The 21,639-nt window shown below is 37.8% G+C and overlaps 4 protein-coding genes across 4 annotated transcripts in view; all 4 read left to right on the top strand.

Moving 5' to 3' along the window:
• Positions 1–638, top strand: part of LOC118405436 — a 2,132-nt gene extending 1,494 nt beyond the window's left edge. Inside the window, exons 4-5 of the mRNA XM_035804935.1 lie at positions 222–440; positions 565–638. Of these exons, the coding sequence (XP_035660828.1) occupies positions 222–440; positions 565–638 (293 nt within the window). The remainder of the gene's footprint in view (positions 1–221; positions 441–564) is intronic.
• A 1,306-nt stretch (positions 639–1,944) lies between these two features.
• On the top strand, positions 1,945–2,974 carry LOC118405435 (E-selectin-like). The gene is made up of 3 exons (XM_035804934.1): positions 1,945–2,296; positions 2,464–2,601; positions 2,793–2,974. Exons 1-3 carry the CDS (start codon positions 1,945–1,947, stop codon positions 2,972–2,974), a joined length of 672 nt encoding a protein of 223 aa, XP_035660827.1.
• Positions 2,975–3,212: 238 nt separating this feature from the next.
• LOC118406014 (brevican core protein-like) lies at positions 3,213–5,851 on the top strand. Its single transcript, XM_035805869.1, has 3 exons — positions 3,213–3,376; positions 3,802–4,070; positions 4,564–5,851. Exons 1-3 carry the CDS (start codon positions 3,247–3,249, stop codon positions 4,711–4,713), a joined length of 549 nt encoding a protein of 182 aa, XP_035661762.1. The 5' UTR covers positions 3,213–3,246; the 3' UTR covers positions 4,714–5,851.
• A 2,892-nt stretch (positions 5,852–8,743) lies between these two features.
• Positions 8,744–11,602, top strand: LOC118405434. Its single transcript, XM_035804933.1, has 5 exons — positions 8,744–9,181; positions 9,636–9,796; positions 10,243–10,386; positions 10,854–11,090; positions 11,258–11,602. Exons 1-5 carry the CDS (start codon positions 8,842–8,844, stop codon positions 11,600–11,602), a joined length of 1,227 nt encoding a protein of 408 aa, XP_035660826.1. The 5' UTR covers positions 8,744–8,841.
• Positions 11,603–21,639: the final 10,037 nt, after the last annotated feature.

Genomic DNA, 21,639 nt, shown 5'->3' with positions numbered 1-21,639 from the left:
CTGCAATTATCCAGGTGTTGCAACAATGCGAAGTTACCCAGCTGCAACACACCTGTTTAGGATTTTTGCATCCCATGCAATTAAGAGATGTGCGTGGTAATCCGTTGTGCAATTAGTTGGCTTTTACTATACTTTTAAGTCAATTAAACTAAGCTATTCATAAGCTATTCATTCCCGAGCTATTCATGTATTGAATATTTCTATTCGTCCTTTTTCCAAAGGAGGAGAAATCAAGGTCGAAATTGCGTCGACTGACAGCAATGAGGTCCCTAACACCAGCAACGCGAACGTGTACAACTATCTGGACAGTGATGACATTAACAACCTACGGCAACAACCGGCTGATACAGAGACGGACGATTCAGTCCCCAAAACTACGGACTCCAACATTCCTGGTCTTCTGGACGACGGGACGTATGTTCCTGGCGCCTTCCGACAAGGTAATAAAGGCAGAAGTTTGTTTTTACGTTCATATTACTATCGTTACTGCACTTTGTAAGGTAGCATTCTTATAAAGTGGGCTCTAATGAACAGTTTGTCTATGTATACTCCCCAAAACTGCAGGCTGTAACGTTTCTGACCTACTGTACAATGAGATGTATGTGCCTGGTGCCTTCCGACAAGGTAAAGAGAGATGAGTGTTCATTCCTCTACTACCCAATGATAGTGCAAAAAAGGCATTAGTTATGAATTAACACAGCGATGTGAGAGTCGTGGCACAGAAGATTCTAATTAAGTATGCTAAATGGATGCAAAATAATCATAATATATGTAGCAAGTTTGAACAAACACTATATGATATATATAACTATATGTAGTGTGATATGAATTCATTATAACAAACATAAACCACGGTATATTTTATTATTCCCTCACAACTACAATTGAATTGAATAGATAACATGGTCAGTCATTGCAGCAATTGGACTTTTGATTGATATTCTCTTACCATTGCCAACGGATCCTTCTTCATAATTCTCTATTGCATCGTTCCAGGGGTTTGATATGAACCTCTGTAAATATGATAAAAATGACACATGCATGTAGTGCACACCATTTATGCAAACCGTTTGATTTATCACAGACCCCAAAGATACAGGAAACAGTTGTTGGAGTGCCACAAGCTGCAAAATGACGCTTACCAGTTACCACCTGCTAATCTTCATCGCAGTTGCAGTGGCCGCAGCGATAGGCGCTGGAACTATATCATATCTCACTACCACACCTGAAAGGCTAATGACAATCAACACGGTTAGTCTTATACATTAGATTCAATGAGTCAATCAACATACATCCACAATCATATATATCAAAGAGTATATATATCAACTGAATCACCAAAATTTGCAGCATCCTGTTACTACAATTTGCAGGAGTTTCAATCTAATTTAATTTAATAAAATGAAAGAACTCTTGCGACATTCTCGGAAATAAGGTTTACTTTTAAACTGGAAAAATAAAATGAAAATAGAGTCAGAGGGGGAAGATTTATTTTGCTCTACAATTACTTTAATCTTAAACAGTAATCTTTGCCGTTTATGAAATGAGAGATTAAACTAAGATTAAGATTACCTCTATTTTTGATAGCCCGCTGTGATGACAGATGAAGGCAATTGGACAACTGCTAAGCCTGTGAAAGGTATCAATTCAACTGTAATCTACCTGCCAGTTGATTTGACGAAGCCGTCCTTTATTGTCTCAAAAACAAAAACAACCGGACTACATCTAGCAACCAGCATGTTTCTGGCATCAATGTCGGAGATAACTGCAACTGAAGTAAGTAAATCTAACATGATATTGATTTTACAACTACAAATTTACACCTGCAAGCACAAACAGTCCCTTTACATTGTGCTACGTTGTTGACTTGCAGGATACAAACATAGATTGTACTTTTCTTTACCCAAATAGAACAACAGTTTTGATGTTGCGATACCAACGGAAATGCCTTGGATGACAACCACACTGTCACCGGTGACAGCCACACTGCCACAGGTGACGACCACACTGCCACAGGTGACGACCACACCGCCACAGGTGACAACCACGCCACAGGTGACAACCACACTGCCTCGGGTGACAAACACGCCACAGGTGACAACCGCACTGCCACAGGTGACAACCGCACCGCAGTGTTCACAGCTGGCACCCCCAGCAAACGGTGCCATGACTGGCTCCAACTCCTACGGAGACGTGGTCACCTTCTCCTGTAACCCAGGATACAAGCTGGTCGGCGCTTCTACACGTACCTGTCAGTCTGACGGGACTTGGAGCGGAATATCACCAACATGCAGTGGTATGTTATTCAGAAGAAACAAATGTTCAATACAATGTCTATCCTGTATACATGGTTTTGTGAATTCTGTGCTCCGTATGACAAGGTTAAGATTGACCGTTGGTTTCTTCCCTAGTAAAGATATATGCTTGGTGTTGATTTTGTCATATGTGAAATCTGTGTTTCAGCTGTACAATGCCCGACACTGAAACCTTCAGTCAATGTCATCATGAGAGGGACCAAGTCCTACAAGGAATTGACGTACTTCAGCTGCAACCGTGGGTACAAACTTGTAGGTGCAGAAAGCATCAGGTGCCAGGCAGACGGTACATGGAGTGACAGGGTCCCTACTTGCCAAGGTACATGTATTAAGGGCTTTGATGTTTAATAGCTTAAATGTAGGAAAGGAGTGCATATAGCCAGATTATGTCTGTCTGTAAAGGATCAGAAACTGTGTAGATGCCATATAAACTCTTCATAGATTAATCAAAATGGCATTTTGTCTCTCTCTGTACAGCTGTAAGATGTACAAAGCTGCAACCCCCAGCAAACGGTGCCATGACTGGCTCCAACTCCTACGGAGACGTGTCCACCTTCACCTGTAACCCAGGATACAAGCTGGTCGGTACTTCAACACGTACCTGTCAGTCTGACGGGACTTGGAGTGGAGGTTCACCAACATGTACAGGTAACTTCTGAAGACAATTTAGATCAAGATCCAGTTTAAATGTTACAAGTTCGAGTCTGTAACTACCAATGTATCCTACCTTGCTGAAATAAAGTAGTGAACGTTTAGTAGGGTCCACCATATTACATCTGCTTGTAAAGTTTTCATGTATAAAAGAAATATGCAATATTGCAGCCACAACAGTGTTACCTTTTCTTCTTTTCTCTCAAGCATAATAACTTTATCACGATTCTATGTTTCAGCTGTGCAATGCCCACCACTGGTGCCTCCAGCCAATGGCCACATGACAGGTTCTACGGCGTACCGAGGATCAATGCACTTCACCTGTGGCTACGGATACAACCTTGTGGGTGCGAAAACCATCAGTTGCCAGGCGGACGTTACATGGGGCGGAAGAGTTCCCACTTGCAAAGGTGGTATCTTAAGTCGTTCATTTATTTTTTTTTAATTTTCTGTACCAAGTATCTTAGCTGCTAGTATGTTGATGTGCACTTTTTTGAAGCTGTATAGCAAGGTAAGTGGTTGCTCAAAATCATTTGAACTTTTGTACCATTTGGCTACCAAGGAATAAGCCTCCAGAAAGTTATTTCTGACAATATTACTTTCAAAAGCTGCCAAAAGCTGCTACATTCAAGCACGTCTTTCTCGACGTCATGACCAATCTGGAAGTCAGAAAGTTGATCATGTTATATATATTCAATCAGCTTTAAAAGCAACTCAAGTAACTCAAAGACTTGCATGACTTGCACAAGATCATCTATACCGGCTGGATAATACACATGCAGCAGGAAATCCAAAAAGGATGAACGCTGACCAAAAACTCCTGTGACTGTTTCAGCTACATGCAGAGCTGGCTATCAACTAATTGCTCAAACGTGCATCCGGGTTGGACTTGAAGAAAAGGACTACGAAGACGCGCAGGCGGACTGTGAGAGAGAGGGAGCCACACTAGCCATGCCGAAAACGAAAGAACTGGACGTCGCTCTGAGAAATGTGATTGTCAACAAGTACGGAAAGGACTCCAAGTACTGGATTGGATTGAAGGAATCTGGATCCTGGCTATGGGCAGACGGATCTAGCCTAGATGACCATGACCACCATTATCAGGTACGTTAACACGTTTTGTTTGATGCCATCTCAAAAGAGTACATGTAGTAGAGGTCTTGTGAAGACAGAATACAAATAGGAACTTCCCCTCTCCGTACAAAGTTCTTTTTCCTTTTATCCCCGCATCATCCTGTTTCTCCTGACAAGTTTTTTTTAGTTAATTAAAGGTTAATGTAATTAACGTATTTATTCATTCGTTAAACGCAATCTATTACAACTTGAATTCGGATATTTCTCTGTGATGTTCCCTTTTGTCAGAGAACAACTCTTAAAAAGTATTTTTTGTGAAGCTATTAGAAAAAATAAAATGTATCGTGCTATTTTGCTTCAAGGTCATTGTAATCATTGTTAGTGCTTCATATAGTTTACGTTTTACTCAGCGCACTAGGTTTCAGAAGTGGAGTATAGAAAACGATACACCCATATCAAAGATATTTGTGCAATGTTACTTCTTGACAATAAAGTGACTTTTTTGCTTTTTTTTTCGGGTAAGGGATGGAATCCAGGAGAGCCTGCTTCGGGTATCAAGGCATGGTTTGAATCCTCCGACTGTGTGCAATACTGGTCAGGACCCACGGATACCCCTATGTGGGACGATACTGCATGCGGTTATAACCTAAGGTACATTTGTCAAGAGTCTTGAAAACACCATGTTCAAATCATAACAATTTTACTACCTTAAAGTTTGTTGATAAGCTTATAGATGCAACAACTTGGCCAGTGCATGGGTTCCACAAGTAGGTTGTGTTCTGTTTATAATCAAATTTCCAGTTTTAGTTTCTTTGTTGTGGGAGGTTGGTGCATGGCATATCATGTATACGTCCTAATGTATTTACTGCCTTTTTGGCTACTTGCATGTACGGCCATTGCTTTATCTTTTTTTCATATCAATAGCGTCGTTGAAGCTGATTTTGCAATCTTTTTTATTTGTTCACTTAACAACTTGAAAGCTTATGACTAAGTCCCAATATCATACAATATATTATGTTAACGTTTTCAAACTGTCCATCTTTCCTTTATATATATTTGTGTCATTCAGAGAGGTGAAAATATTATGCTTCGATCACAATGTTACAATTTAATATGAGCGTATAAAAAAATTAACATCAACGGCAACGTGGAATAATCTTAGATGAAAATTCTCTATGAAATAACTTGGAGATCTTTTAATACCTTTATAAAGTTATAAAACAATATCGCTGTCAAAGTAAGATTGCTAAGCACATTTGATTAGTATTGCGTAATAAAACGTAGACAAAATCCAGTCCATTCGTCAGTAATATTATTGTTTTAAATTTTCAACTTTTATTCCAAGAAAAAGTAGTTTAAGTATGTCAATAACCATTTATGCTAATTAGTCTGGATAACAAAAACTGTAAACAATAATTGTAATTAGACTGTGATTCGGGAATGTTTTCTTGTGAAGTAGACGAAAATCTCTAGTCCTCTATCTCTGTCCAGAAAATTTAGCTCCGTTGGGATTTAAAACCCTGTTATGATGAGATGTAAATAATGATATAATAAATAAAAATACTCAATTATAAGATGGATGATCATGCACGAACAATCATAAATTCTCATGTTTTAAGGAAAAAATCAGAGACCTTGTAACAGCTTGTAAAAGTGGCAAAGCAATCACGTAATTATTGCCAGTGGTACAGCAAATATGTCGAAACGTTAAGCACATTGATTAGCAATAAGTAATGAAATGCAAAAATACCAGAACATGTGATATTATGTGTAGTAAAGATTTAAATGTTTTCCAACAAAAGGAAATGAAGTCAAGCCAATAATACTTTCCAATGATCTGTTATGGTTACAAAAATTGTAAAGAACAATTTCAACAGCACTGTTTTCCAGGGCCGATTGGATTTATGGTCCATCTATTGAGACAATATGATGAGCACAAGCACAGGTCCTCTCTCTCTCTGTCTCTCTCTCCCTCCCTCTATCTCTCTGTCTCCCCCTCTCCCGCTCCCCCTCTCTCTCTCTCTCTCTCTCTCTCTCTCTCTCTCTCTCTCTCTCTCTCTCTCTCTCTCTCTCTCTCTCTCTCTCTCTCTCGCATTAGCGGCACGTTCTGTTGTCACAAAAAAGCTGATCACAAAAGCAAATTACAACTCAAATCGATCAAGCTGCTACAGACTAATACCATTATCAATAGGTTGCAGAGTGTGGGTGTACTTTCATCTAAAAGCTTAAGACGTGTTTTTTTTTTCAAATTGGATTGTTCTGCAATCTGTTCGAGACTTCATCATCCATTGGCCTTCAGTCGGTCGGTTCTACGCCTGCATAGTGGCACGTGCCTCGAGAGCACCCACGCAACAATTCTATGAGTATTGATGAGTTAACTGCCTTGTATAGTTCATTTGCCTTTTTCTACTGTTCATTACACTCTTGGTGTTTTCAGTTTTGTCTTTTTTTCATTATCGACAATAGAGAAGCCAGTTTTTATAATGATTGAATCGTCATGATCATTATTCACAAACATGCCGAGTCATTCGTATGAGAGAAAGAAAAAGGGATGTAAAATCAGCTATTAAAAAAAGCACCACGCAACAATTCTATGAGTATTGATGAGTTAACTGCCTTTTATGATTCATTGGCCTTTTCTACTGTTCATTACTCTCTTTGTGTTTTCCGTTTTGCGCTCTTTTTCTAGTATCAACAGTAGAGAAGCCAATTTTGATAATGATGGAATCACTATGATTACCATTCACAAAGATATGTCGATTCATTCGTGTGAGAGGCAGAATAAGGCATATAAAATCAGGTATTACATCTAAAGTACCACGCAACAATTCTATGAGTATTGATGAGTTAAATGCCTTATTTGGTTCATTGGCCTTTTCCTACTGCATGTATATTACCCTGTTGGTGTGTTCCGTTTTGTGCTTTTTTAAGTGTCAACAGGCCACTTTTGATAATGATAGAATCATCATGATATTCACTCACAAAAACATATCGAGTCGTTCGTATCAGGGAAAGAAAAAGGGATATAAAATCGAGTATTTTATATACATGCATTGATTTGATTGCAACAGCTGATGAATAAGCAATCGGGTTTTTCCTGACTGAAAGGCTATTGCGCCAGTCTACGAAACTAGTTTTGAATATCCAACGGTCTGTCGGTTCAAACTGTCGCATTGTGATCGGTGCTTAGGCTTAAGCGCTTGTCAACCGTCTGTTCAATGGCTAAATGTTATGGTCAAGTTTCCGAAGCCCGTCAAGACCTGGCATATGCTTCTCGACGCCAGAAACCTCCGCAAAAGGGTCGTCCTAACGTCACTCCGGCAATGCTTTCTAGCAAGGATGTTGATACAGGTGTGTAACAATGTACTAACTGACGTGTGTAAAGACGTATACAAGTTGACTCTGTGCACGTAGTAATAGTCACATTACTATTTGTGTAGAACCCCCATACGTGATAGCATTTTTCCTGTGTTGCAATAGTTCATGTATCATTATGTACTTGTTTTACTTGCAGTTTAAGTTTGGTTATGCTCTTTTCTGTCATGATTACCCTGTTGATTTGTTGATTGATTGTTAAGCAAGTTTCCATATATTTTATTCAATTTTAGTGCAAAGAAAATTGCTATCGTTTATCAAACCATTTAGAGTTTATCTCTAATTAAATAAGAATTGGTTTTGTGGGTCGCAAATGATCTACTAGATAGTAAACAATATTCGTTACTATTGTTGGATAATTATACATATCTTGGGACTTGAAATATAAAAATTTACATTTTTTTCATATTGTAACTGTACTTCTTAATTTCATTTACAATTCTTCCGAAATTGTTCAAATCTATTCCTTTATTATTGGTTGAGCATGACACGTTATTGTAATTTGTGGATTATATTTGTCTAGGTGATTATGTTTTGTTGATGGAAATTGTGTATGCCATGGTAACATCCGATGAGAAATTAATCTTTTTAAATGTTTGTAAAAAAAAACATTTTACTTACGATGTTTATGAAATGTAATAATTTGTTTCATATACTGTTTTGCTACATGCTCTGAGTATTACACCGTAAATGTTGTAATTTCTGCATGTCACTCTACTGTATTTTTTCTTTTCATTGGATCCTCGGATTATGTTTGTGTATGTGTTAAGTGTTGTTTATGTAAATTGTATATGTAATTGAAAAATGCGATAAGAAATTCAGACAAAAATTTTCACATGTAAAATAACCCTTTGTTATTGGATAAAGTTTTAGAAATGGAAACGTATGACGTTTCGAATTCGTGATACAAAATCAACCAGTAACAAAGTATCTGAAGGCAACTTTCACCAAAAAATATCATCTATTACAATAGGTCACAATGACGACGACGACGGACATGAGCACAACTACATCGAGGAAGATGAAATCAACGATATACGACAGACTTGCTATCCTTTGAAATCCAAATTTTCTTCAGCTTGACTTTGCCTTACCTTTGTTTTCTTTGGAATCAAAATTGTCTTCTGTCTGAATTGTCTTACAACGTTTCCTATTGGACATCTGAAATTGTCTTCATTCATAGTTAGAGTATTAAAGACCTGTTTCTTCCAGATCACTTCAGTGTCACTGACGAAAACTGCTGGATCGCAGTTGAAACATCTGACCGTTTCCAAAATCATATCCAGTTGCTTGAGTAACTACTTTTTGGTGTATCTTATTACCTGGATGTCTAACTTACATCTATGTATGTTCTATTACAATAGGCCACAATGACGATAGTGACGAACATGAGTACAACTACATCGACGAAGATGAAATTAACGACATGCGACGGGCTGGTGAACAAAAACGTGGCCAGTCAACCGGTAAACCGCTGTCGAACACCCCCAAACCACACACTGCAAACCACAACAACACACGACGGGCTGGTGAACAAAAACGTGGCCAGTTAACCGGTAGACTGCTGCCGGACACCCCAAAACCACACACTGCAAGCCGCAACGACATGCGACAGGCTGGTGAACAAAAGAGTCGTGGCGGCCAGTCAACCGGTAGACCTCTGCCGAACACCCCACAACCACACACTGCAATTCGCAACAACACTGGTCTCATGAAAAACCAGTTGTATGTACCTGCTGCGTTGCGACAACAGAAACGAAAAGGAGGTAACTTTGCTTTTTTAATTACTTTTTGAAATTTGAATTAACTATTTTTATTGCATCATATATAAGTAACATGTGTATAGTAAAACAATCTAGGACAGTCTTGTGATAGAATATTGTGGATTATTTAAACAAAGATTTTGAAATAGTTATATCTCAATGTTTCAATACTTCCAATGCTTGCATTTTGATCAATTTGGATATACTACTATACATAGTAATGAATGATAGTGCAATAGTAACGATAATGCAGCAAAAGAGGCACAGACATCCAATTTGTAAAGATATTCTTACCAATACACAACATATTTTTTCTTATCATGCACCACATCGTTACTATAACTATTAGCAAGAGTACAACTGATTGTTGTCTATCACTTAAAAATAAATATAACTGTATTTCTTGTACATTGACAGTACAATAGACAGAAATTATATATTTCAATGGAAATTTTAGGCATTCGTCGGCTCCTCAGAAGGTTCAAGAAAAAGCTTCGCCGCCCTTGCGTGGTCCGTTCCATCATCGCCAGTGTTGTTTTGGTCGCCATTGTCGGTGCAGGAGCCTGTGTCGGCATGTATGTCCTCTCCAATGTGGGGAACAAGGCAGAGACTCACCCGGTCAGTCTCTCAGTACTTTATTTTGTTATGAGACATCACATTGTTGTCTTATGATATTTATCTATTATCATTAATTTTATTCATTGTCCTTAAAAACAAACTTGATTGACTGTGTTAATAAACGCATAATCCCTCATATGAGTCTATTCATCCATTGATACTGTCACTCACTCACTCACTCACTCACTCACTCACGGCTCGTACCCACAGTGGTCGTAGGGGCTCCACGACATCCATCAGCAGTGATCTTTGCCCATCTGGCTCTGTCCTCTGCCCCTCTGATCAGTTGTTCAGTGTCTAGGCCAGTCCAGACCAGACACTGATACTAAAATGTGGTTCAGGCAACCAAAACATTAAGACATTCTGCTAGCATAGCGAAATTGCTTTGCTTATAAAAGTTGATGCATTTGAATTGAAAACATGTCTCCATACTTTCAATACCGTAGCCATCCAGGATGTCAACCCCTAACTATTGGAACGAGTCACGTCCTGGGAAGAACACTCCACCGCGAGCACGCCTTTCGGGAACCACCGCCCTCCCTCCTTTGGCTGGATTATCAAAGGCCATGCAATTGCCTACAACACCGAAAGTAAGACACATTTCTTAACCTAACAGTTTCACCTGTGCGGAACATACCCATTGTATGACATCAATTGCCAAATGTGTATACAAGTAACTGGTTGCTTACTTGTGGGTCAAAATCCTTCTTTTACTTTGTTGTTTCCTGATTTTTTCTGCCATACCACAAATGTCTTGACCTTTGCAGTGATGATTATACACACACTATTGACGTTTTTACGGGACATGTTGCACGATTGGAGACTTGGTGTACGGTTGGTCGCTCAAGGAGAGAGCAACTTCATTTGCCATGACAACATGTAAGACATGGTGTATACATGGAGTTGTCACAGTAATGACTTTGTTTGCTTCCTGAGCTAAGCATAGAACTCATCATGTCATAGGCATAGCACGTAATGAGATCCTGAAAATGTCTATGTAGTATGATTTTCTGTACAACTCGTTCTTATACTCGCATTCTCACACTCGACACTTTAGCGTCTCACAGTCTTCGGCAAAGATCGCGAGATGACAACTACCCCACCAGAGATCAAAACCCAACCGCCAAAGGTGACGACTGCACCAGAAGTGGTGACAACTACACCAGAAGCGATGACGACTACACCAGAAGTGGTGACAACTACACCAGAAGTGATGACGACTACAACAGAAGTGATGACCACTCCACCATCAATGATGGGAACTACATCACCAGAGATGGCTACTTCAGCACCAGTGAGTACGACACCATCAAACGCAACAGATGTCTTTGTTTGAAGGCAAGAAAGCAGGTGCTTCATTATCAAGAGGTACCGGTGATCATTTTATGAACATGAAAACTATGGCTATTAGTGCCATACAGTAACTGTACATTTTTTTATTCATTTCTTGTGTTTGTACAGAATTTTCCGCTTCGTGTTGACCCGTGGAAATGGAACAACTACGGAAAGCAGGAGCCGCCATTGGCCAATGGAGGAAGGCCACGTGGGCAGGAGCGGTCATGGACCAATGACGATAGGCCACGTGGGCAGGAGCGGCCATGGACCAATGACGATAGGCCACGTGGGCAGGAGCGGCCACGGACCAATGACGATAGGCCACGGACTAATGAATGTAAGTCACGTGGGCAAGAGCCGCGATGGAGCGATTGGGAACGTGAGAAAGAATCATTCTTGGGTAACTTTCTAGGTCTTCTTGGTGGTGCACTCTCAGTCATCACAGGCCGTATCAATAACATGGGCTGTTGAATGTCTCCTTCGGGTGGCTTAAATGACTTTGAGGCTTTGCTTTAATGATCTGACCATCTTGACTTTGTCAGCAAAGTTTGTCAGTATGTTAACAACCATTTTGCTCTGTTACATTGGATGTAAGTTTCAATGCAAGTCAGACATTTCAAGTCTGAAGTTGTATGAAGAATTGAATGATTTCAAAGACTGTTTGGAAAACTACCCCCTCCATTTCTTTTTAAGACCTTGGCCGACACCCTTTCTCATAAATAACTATCTCCAGATTTCTTATAACATATATAGAAGGCAGTTGAAGACACCATGTTAAGATACTTGAGTCGGACACTCTTTTTACCACAAACATAATACAGTTCACCATTTCTACTCTCCAAGCAGAGGTTGAGTCGCGTAGATATAGTAGTAGTAGTCGGAAAAGGAGCGGCTGTGTAATTTTTCCGACTGCTACTATATCTACGCGACTCAACCTCTGCTTGGAGAGTATACCATTTCACTGTTACCCTACTTTTTTCTTATTTTGTTTAATCTTACCCCACGAGGATTGTTTCTTTGTTTTGTTTACCGATTTGTTTTCCTAACAAAAATGCAAGCATGCATTTCTTTAATAAAGTTTACTTATTGGTTGCACTGACAAACAGGCAAGGTTTCCCAACTTAGCTTTTGGCTATAATCAAAAGATATTTGCCTCCAGTTTTCGTGCAGGATCATTATTTGTTACAGGAGACTTTGGAGTTGCTGTTTTGTGAAACCTAATTTTCACCCTTACGTATACACCAGTTTATATCATACATTTTCTATTGTTATGCATGAATTTAATTTAAGGTACCATAACTCAGTGGCTTCATAAAAAACGGTATTAAGGTTTTGAAAGTTAAGAAAGAGCCACAAGAAGGAACGTAGTGGTAGTCAATGATTTACCAATAAATATAGAACACGATGGCTTTGCACCAAACGCTAAGTTAAGCCGAGATTGTTTAGAACAGGAACTCGATGTTGAAAACAGAAACTGATTGAATGAATTCAGACTTATAGTAAATCAAGCAACCACAATAACATGTCAACATACATTTGCGTGGGCACAGACACTGTCTAGTTTCTACTCGATTAAAAGGTAGTGTAACGGCACCTACCAACGCAATTAGATTCAGAAATAATGTACGAACCTATTATAACCAATGTTTTTGTTTGACATCATTAAAATCTTAGTTTTGCAGTCTGACAAGGATTTATGCGAGCATAGGTTTCGCACTTGCGCTGCAGCGTTTGATTCCACTGCCTCGTGTATATAAATGCCAAACGGTACAAATTTAGCATGGTCTAGAACTACATGTGCACAATGTGTTTTGTGCTGAACTTTATGATAGTGCAAATAACACGTACGCACTAAATCACGTTAACAATGACTACGAAGAAACACATATGATGTCGTAGACAATATTGTGTAAGTAAGTTGTGTACCTAAATAGATGTTTTATGTGTAATAGTGTGTGTTAAGAAGAGCAAATTGAATCTTTTAACATAATATGGAATATTTTCTGTCAATTCATATATATATATATATATATATATATATATATACATAATGTCCGACTAGGTCGGAAACAAACCTTGCACAATGCACAGTCTTATTTTGTTTCGTATCAAGAGGTGTCTTTACATATACGTAACAATACCTAGGTTCACAACATCAACACTAGTATTAAAGTGTAATGTTTTTTTTTTCCTTTAAGATAGACATGGACAGTTTTATATCTGGGTGGAGTGAGGTATGTCATTTCAAGTGCCTTTCAATGAAAGTTGGTGGAATGGACTAAATACAATACATCACTTGAGCGCATATTCTCCTCCCCAATATGAGACTTTTTTGTGATGTTTATATTCCACCCCCATATACCGATTAATTTTCTGTAATTACTAAATAAGGGTTTCACTTTGATTACTAACTTTCATATGATATTTTTCTTAATATATACTGTACACAATGGTCTGCTTGAATAATAATACATTGATGCAACTGCTGTATGTTTCTAAATGCAAACAGCATAATCAATATTAAGTGAGTGTGGCTAGAACAGAGAGAAATCATCTCATATGACGTGTCATTTGTATTGCTCTCCTCTTTAGTGTTTTGAGGAAGGTAAAACACTGCCATGTGTGTATCTCCTTCTCGTTTCAAAGAGCCAAATCAAACCGTAGACTCTAATTGTATGTCCAATTACATAACGTTAGCAGCGGTATTTGATAATACAGCATGTAACTGGTATCTTACACCTTCTGATGGTGTGCACGATTGTGCATCACAACACAACTATGAAATTGACTTCAATTGAATGAAGACCATTCTTGTATATATTTTCCCCATTTGGTTTAGGACAGATCCCAAAAATGAAGAGCTTTCAATTGCTTTAATCAAATAAGTCTTGAGAATGATTTTCTCGTATTCCTGGAATATTTATCTAAATTGATATGTATTTTACTGTAAACCACTATGAATGCAATTTACTTGAATTAAATGAAGACCTTTATTGTACACATTAGGGGCATTTGGCTTAGAACAGATGACACAAAAGGTTTTGAAGTGCATCATTTAACTATGTGCAAACTATGTGTGATAATATATACACCAAGTAGATGATAAAATGACATAATTGGTATCTGGCTTTTACAGCAAGATATAAAAAAATTGTGAAATGTTTTATGATAAATATGATAACAAATGGTGATAAGTAACATCATATCACACCCCTCCCCCTAAAGATCCAGGCTCTTTCGGATCATGTAATTCCCTCGTGATTGTATATAACCTCTCTTTTATTATAATTACAACATTTCATTATATTTATCATAATGACAATCATTATCATCACTATCAAAGTTTACCATCTGATTGAAATAAAATACCACATTGAATGATAAAGCATTGTGTTGAGTAAAATCAACATATTTTCTTATTTGTTATTAACACACCTGTCCTTGGTTCTTAACACCATCCGCACAAAGGCAAACATAACTGTCCCTGGTGCTGAACACGATTCACAAACAGCCAAACATACCTGTCCCTGGTGCTGAACACCATCCACACACAGGCAAACACACCTGCCACTGGTGCTGAACACCATCCACACACAGCCAAACATACCTGTCCCTGGTGCTGAACACCATCCACATACAGGCAAACACACCTGTCACTAGTGCTGAACGCTATTCTCACAGAGACAAAGATATCTTTCCATGGTGCTGAACACCATCCACACACAGGTAAACATACCTGTCCTTGGTGCTGAACACCATCCACACACAGGCAAACTTACCTGTCATTGGTGATGAATATCATCTACACTCAGGCAAACAGACTTGTCCCTGGTATTGGAAAAACATTCACACACGAGTAAACACACCAGTCCCTGGTGCTGAACACCATCGATCATGTTAATAGTAATTTATCATTATCGTATCCCCCACACTATTTGAAATAATTATGAGCTTCACCTATAGAAACATATTACATACGATAGCAAGAGAACGATAACGTATATTTTCTTCATTCCGTTACCACCAAACTAGGTATATATGTATACTCTGAATACCTTGTCAACGAAACATCTATTCTGATGGAAAAACACATAAAATGCCTAAGTTAGAAATAAGACTATAAGGGATAAGTAGCCATTAGTGTCAATGACACTTAAAAAGTCTGTAGATAAAACATATATTTTTCAGAGAACTGCTTCATAATCATTACATAGCCCACGTCAGACCTAGACTGATTCGCCTTTTAAATCCTTTTTACAAAGCTCTGATTGGCAGTTTTCATGAATCGTCATTTCAGAAAATAACACCAGTCGCAACAAACTATCATTTAAATGAAAAGGAAAAGATTAAAGCTTGTTTTGCAGTTTTAGTTAGATTAAACATTGTAATCGTCTGAGAAGCTTCCAGACAGCACGTGCTCCTGGATTGCTTTACGTAAATGTAAACTGTAAAGTCCTTTGATCATCAAGTGATAAAGTTGTTTTCGAAGTAAAAGTGAGATGGACAATGAATCATTTTAGATGATAAGTTATGTTATTCTATGGGTACTGCCTGTTGGTAGGAATAGTATTTCCTTCCAAGGGATACCCACAAGATCCTGTTCTCAAGTTTTGAATTCCAAGACAAGATGAAACTAAGTGCAACATTTTCTTTTTTGCATTCCATAACCATTAGTATTATTCAATTCTACATTTTTCAGGGAACTCCTTCATAACCAATGCATAGCTGAGTCACCTTTAAATCCTTTATACAACGTTTAAATTGGCAATTTCGTTGAATTTTCATTTTCAGAAAATAATACCAGTTGCAATAGCATTTAAATGAAAACAAAAAGATTAAAAGTTGTTTTGCAGTATTTCGTTAGATTAAACACTGTAATCGTCTGAGGAGCGTCCAGACAGCACGTGCTCCTGGATTGCTTTACGTAAATGTAAACTGTAAAGACCTTTGATCATAAAGCAATAAAGTTGTTTACGAAGTAAAAGTGAGACGTACAATAAAACATTTTAGTTGATTATTAATCTCTTGATGCCCCAACTAAGAGCAAAAAGACTACCACATAATAATGATTATCGTTCGGCAAGGATGCTCTTCCATAAAGCATTAACCATAGCAAAATCTTCAACGTTGTTGTCAATGCTATTCCTTTAATTTGCTCATGTTAAATCATATGATCATCTGAAGAATGTACGTATTATATACTCCACCTTTGGGTATTTTCATCGGTAGCAATTTTATCATTGGCTTTTTGGCAACCTTTATTTTCTTCGATATTTTATCTCATCTATATATCATTTCATACGTATATAAGTTGCGCGTGTTCTTGTCGCATCCTCTTTGGGTGGTTGGGTTTACAATTTCCATTCTACCTTAGTATGAATAATATATCGTACTAGTATTAGCATAATGTTTTTTTGCTAGTTTGTTCTTCTTCTCTCTTCTGCATAAACCATACAATACTTGTCTATGCCCGTATACTTAGTGGACGTATACTTTAGAATGGGCATATTACATCCATTCACAAAATGCACAAAAAGAACCAAAAAGAGATTTGTGAAGAGAAGATTGTGCATATTTGATTTTACACTAAAAGTTTCCCAAAACATATTTATGACATGGAGCCTGGAGTTATCTTTTTTCTTAACTTGAACACAACACAATTTACAATGATATAGTTTTGTGCGCCTTTGATCATAAAGTGATAAAGTTGTTTACGATGTAAAAGTGAGATGGACAATGAAACATTTCAGATGATAAGTTATGTTATTTTATGGGTACTGCCTGTTGATAGGAATAGTATTATGGTTCCTTCCAAGGGATACCCATACTGGCCATAGGATCATGACATCAAGTTTTGAATTCCAAGATAGGTTAAAAGTATGTGCAACGTATTTTTTTATTCCATAACCAATAGTATTGTTCAATTATACATTTTTCGGGGAACTGCTTCATAACCAATGCATAGCCCACCAGACATAGACTGAGTCACCTTTGAATCCTTTAGACAACGTTTATATTGTCAATTTCGTTGAATTTTCATTTTGCAGAAAAAAATTCAAGTCGCAGTAGCATTTAAATGAAAACTAAAAGATTAAAAGTTGTTTTGCAGTATTTTGTTAGATTAAACATTGTGATAGTCTGAGGAGCTTGCAGACAGCACGTGCTCCTAGATTGTTTTACGTAAATGTAAACTGTAAAGGCCTTTGATCATAAAGTGATAAAGTTGTTTACGATGTAAAAGTGAGATGGACAATGAAACATTTCAGATGATAAGTTATGTTATTCTATGGGTACTGCCTGTTGATAGGAATAGTATTATGGTTCCTTCCAAGGAATACTAGTACCCATACTGGCCATAGGATCATGACCTCAAGTTTTGAATTCCAAGACAGGTTAAAAGTATGTGCAACGTATTTTTTTTTATTCCATAACCAGTAGTATTGTTCAATTATACATTTTTCGGGGAACTGCTTCATAACCAATGCATAGCCCACCAGACATAGACTGAGTCACCTTTGAATCCTTTAGACAACGTTTATATTGTCAATTTCGTTGAATTTTCATTTTGCAGAAAAAAATTCAAGTCGCAGTAGCATTTAAATGAAAACTAAAAGATTAAAAGTTGTTTTGCAGTATTTTGTTACATTAAACATTGTGATAGTCTGAGGAGCTTCCAGACAGCACGTGCCCCTAGATTGTTTTACGTTGCGAATGTAAATTGCAAAGGCCTTTGATCATAAAGTAATAAAGTTGTTTACGAAGTAAAAGTGAGACGAACAGTTTAGATGATTATGGATTTCTTGATGCACTAACTAAGAGCAAAAGACTACCACATAACTATTATCATCGTTTGACAATGATGCTTTTCCATAGAGCATTACCCTTAGCAAATTCTTCAACGTTGTTCTGAATGCTATTCCTTTAATATGCTCATGTTAAATCATATGATCATCTGAAGAATGTACGTATCATATACTCCATATTTGGGTATTTTCAGCGATAGCAATTTTATCATTAGCTCTAGATTTTCGGCAACCTTTATTTTTCTTTATCTCATCATACTTATATAACCTGCGCGTGTTCTTGTCTTGTCTTCTCTTACGGTGGTTGAATTCACAATTCCCAATTTACCAAAATCTCAGTATAATTGTTTTCACTGGTTTGCTCTTCGTCTTCTTTCTTCTGCATAAACTATAGCTATGCAATACTTGTTTATGTGCGTATACTTAATGGGCGTATACTTTAGAATGGGCATATTACATCCATTCACAAAAAGAGACAAAAATAGATTTTGTGAAGAGAATTGTGCATCTTTCATTTTACACTAAAAGTTTCACAAAACATGTTGATGACCTGGGGCCACATCACAATTTACAATGATATAGTTTTAACCCTATTCAGACCGGGGGGGGGGGGGGGGGGCTTTTGAGGCCTGCCCCAACTTCGATGTCCTATAACGCCAAAAGGCCTTACGCTAAAACCCCCAAATTTGGGGAGTTTTCGTAAAATATTGTTGGCAACAATTTAGCGAAGTTTGATAAATTTTCCATTTTTTTCGTGTTGCCATGGCAACCGTTTACTGACAGGCAGTTTTGCCAAAAATCACTATTTTTGGTTCTAACAATCTATTTTTCACATTTATTTGCTATATTACTGCTATTTTGTTACATAAATAAAATCATATATTATTTACCATATCTTTCATAATTAAATATGCATAAATTATGCTAATTTGATGACGTCATCAGCCCAAAATCCAAGATGGCGGACCGTATGGCCAGATCAAGAATAACAAGCTAATTATCCCCTAAAATTTGTAACTACCTGGTATTTTTTCATCAAAACCCATCTAGATGAATGAATTTAGTCTATTTACATTGCCCTTTGTGATTATTTGTTGCAAAAAAAGTAGTTTAAAAAATTCAAGGTAGTGGATATAATATGGCGGAGCCTGACTCGTATCTTAGATGTGCATTACGTCATTTTATGACGTCATCATGACGTCATCGATGTTGCTATTGGCAATACGAGTCGTAATAAACATTTTTATTCTGTTACCTGCACTTGTTGTTACATTTTTGTAGTATAACTTGAAGTCTGAGAATACCCGTTTTTCATGGGTCCGGCCAATATAATCAAATTGATGACGTCATAATTACGTCATCTTACGTTGAAGTAACGTCAAACGTCAAATACTCGTCAGATATTATGTCGATATCATGTTCTGAAAATTTGGTGGCCCTACGGCACGTCGTTCATGAGTTAAAGGACTTACAAGTGGAGGGCCTCAAAAGCCCCCCCCCCCCCCCCCGGTCCAGGGATGACCAAAAAAGCCCGGTCTGAATAGGGTTAAGGGGGAGAAGTCTACAAAGGCTACAGGGGACATATTCTGCATTTTCGCAAAAATGTCTAATTGTTGTTCACGCTTTTAAAGTGATATTGACCTAGCATAACACCTTGTTGATTCCATTTTGTTAGAGTAAACGTTAAAGAATAACAATGTTGCTGACAAATGAACTGGTGTTTTCTTTTGATTTTATTACGTAATGCTAATCGTATGTGCTTAACATTCTTACTTGTCATACGTGTTGACTTAAACGTTCTTTAAGCTGCTATAATATTTCTGAATTCTTGTGAGTCAACAATGTTTCTGAAGTCTTGATAAAACATCAATATAGAGCATCCCACGTTGCTATAAATATTATTATTTTTACATTTCAATGTTAACTTTTACCATAGCACTTTAAACCACAGTTACTTTAAAAGCACGGTCTTATGTCAAACCCCTTACTTTGACTAAATGAACGAAATACATGAAAGATTCACGTCACCACAGTCTGAGTTAATTGAAAAGCAATATAGATTATGATATTCTGATTTTACCATAAGATTTCAAATTGGTAAATGGATAAACAAAAGTTGCCAGTTATACAACTTTTGTATATTGATCAATTACACAAACACTATAACAACAGATACGTTGAAACAACAATACTATTGACATAACAAAGCACTGTCCTCATTACCATGTAATGTAATATATAAAATTAGGTAAGTACATGTATGACATGCCATGTCTCAACTTACAACAGCTGGAAGTATGATCGTAAACTGAACACATTTAAACTTCTTGATGCTGTTGACATCCATGCAATTACTAATTGGTCCTTCTCCATATTAAGCAAACCATCAACCTTTAAGCTTGTAAAAAGTTTTGAGCTTTCTCTTCTTATGCAGGGCAGCTTTTAAGACACTCAGCAGATGTACATTCTGTTATAACGACATCCAGTATCATCCCACATAGGAGTTGTTGGCCAAACTCTAAAAACGCATTTGAGACGTAATGGACCCAACTAATGTCCTGGTATTTTTACATCTATACATTGGGTAATGCTGATTTGGTGAGCTAATTATAACCACTATTACTTTCTTTGTACGTTTTGCTTTTAAAGTTTTGCTTTTAAAAACTTTTCGAAATTCTGCTTGATCTCTGAACTCTGACTACTTTAACATACAAAATCATTTAATGATGTGGTATAATAGGGTTTTGAAGGATGTGTTCACTCAAGACCATAGGGTTATTTGTATATTACTTCTATACGAACCACAACATTTTACCCCATATTATTCACTCAATAAGATCAATGACAGGTGCATACAAATGAAGCAATAGATTACGTCTGAAAACTTAAACATGATTTAATTTTAACGTGATGCCATTTGATGAGCAAATAAAATATCATTTCATGCATGTTTTAAACTGAATGAGTTACATAAATGAATGTGTTACTGAAATTACAAAAAGACTGAAATAGCAGTTGGTCCATCTCCATATTAAACTAGGCAACACTTCTAAAGCTCTCGATTGTATTATGTACTTCCATTTTACCTTTTCCCTGACAACCTCGAGCCTGCCGGAGGAAATCTAATGTTTTTCCAGCTTTTCACATTTTCCTCCAAGCTTTCCATGCTTTCTCCCAGCTTAATTTGCCATGTTTCCCCCCAGCTTGCCATGCCCCCCCCCCCCCAGCTTGTCATGTTTTCCCCCAAACTTGCCATGCTTTCCCCCAGCCTCTCATGCTTTCCCCCAGGTTGCCATACTTTACCCCCATGTTGCCATGCTTTCCACCAGCTTGTCATGTCACCCCCCCCCCCAGCTTGTCACGCTTTCCCCCCAGCTTGCCATGCTTTCCTCCCAGCTAGCTTTTCACACTCCGTCACCCCAACCCCCATTTGTCATGCTTTCCCCCATTTGTCATGCTTTTCCAACAGCTTGTCATGCCCCCCCCCCCGCTTTTCATGCTTACCCCCAGTTTGCCATGTTTTCCCTCCAGCTTCTCACGCTTTCCTTCCAGTTTTTCATGCTTACCCTCCAGCTTGTCATGTTTTCCCCCCAGCTTGTCTTGCTTTCCCCCCAGCTTTTCATGTTTTCCCCACGCTTTTAATCCCCCCCCCAGCCTGTCATGTTTTCCCCACAGCTTTTCACACTTCTCTCCAGCTTGTCATGC

The sequence above is a fragment of the Branchiostoma floridae genome, chromosome 18 (genome assembly GCF_000003815.2).
Source record: "Branchiostoma floridae strain S238N-H82 chromosome 18, Bfl_VNyyK, whole genome shotgun sequence".
Lineage (NCBI taxonomy): Eukaryota > Metazoa > Chordata > Leptocardii > Amphioxiformes > Branchiostomatidae > Branchiostoma > Branchiostoma floridae.
The sequence above is the reverse complement of the archived record's forward strand: the minus strand, read 5'-3'. Positions and strand labels throughout refer to the sequence as shown.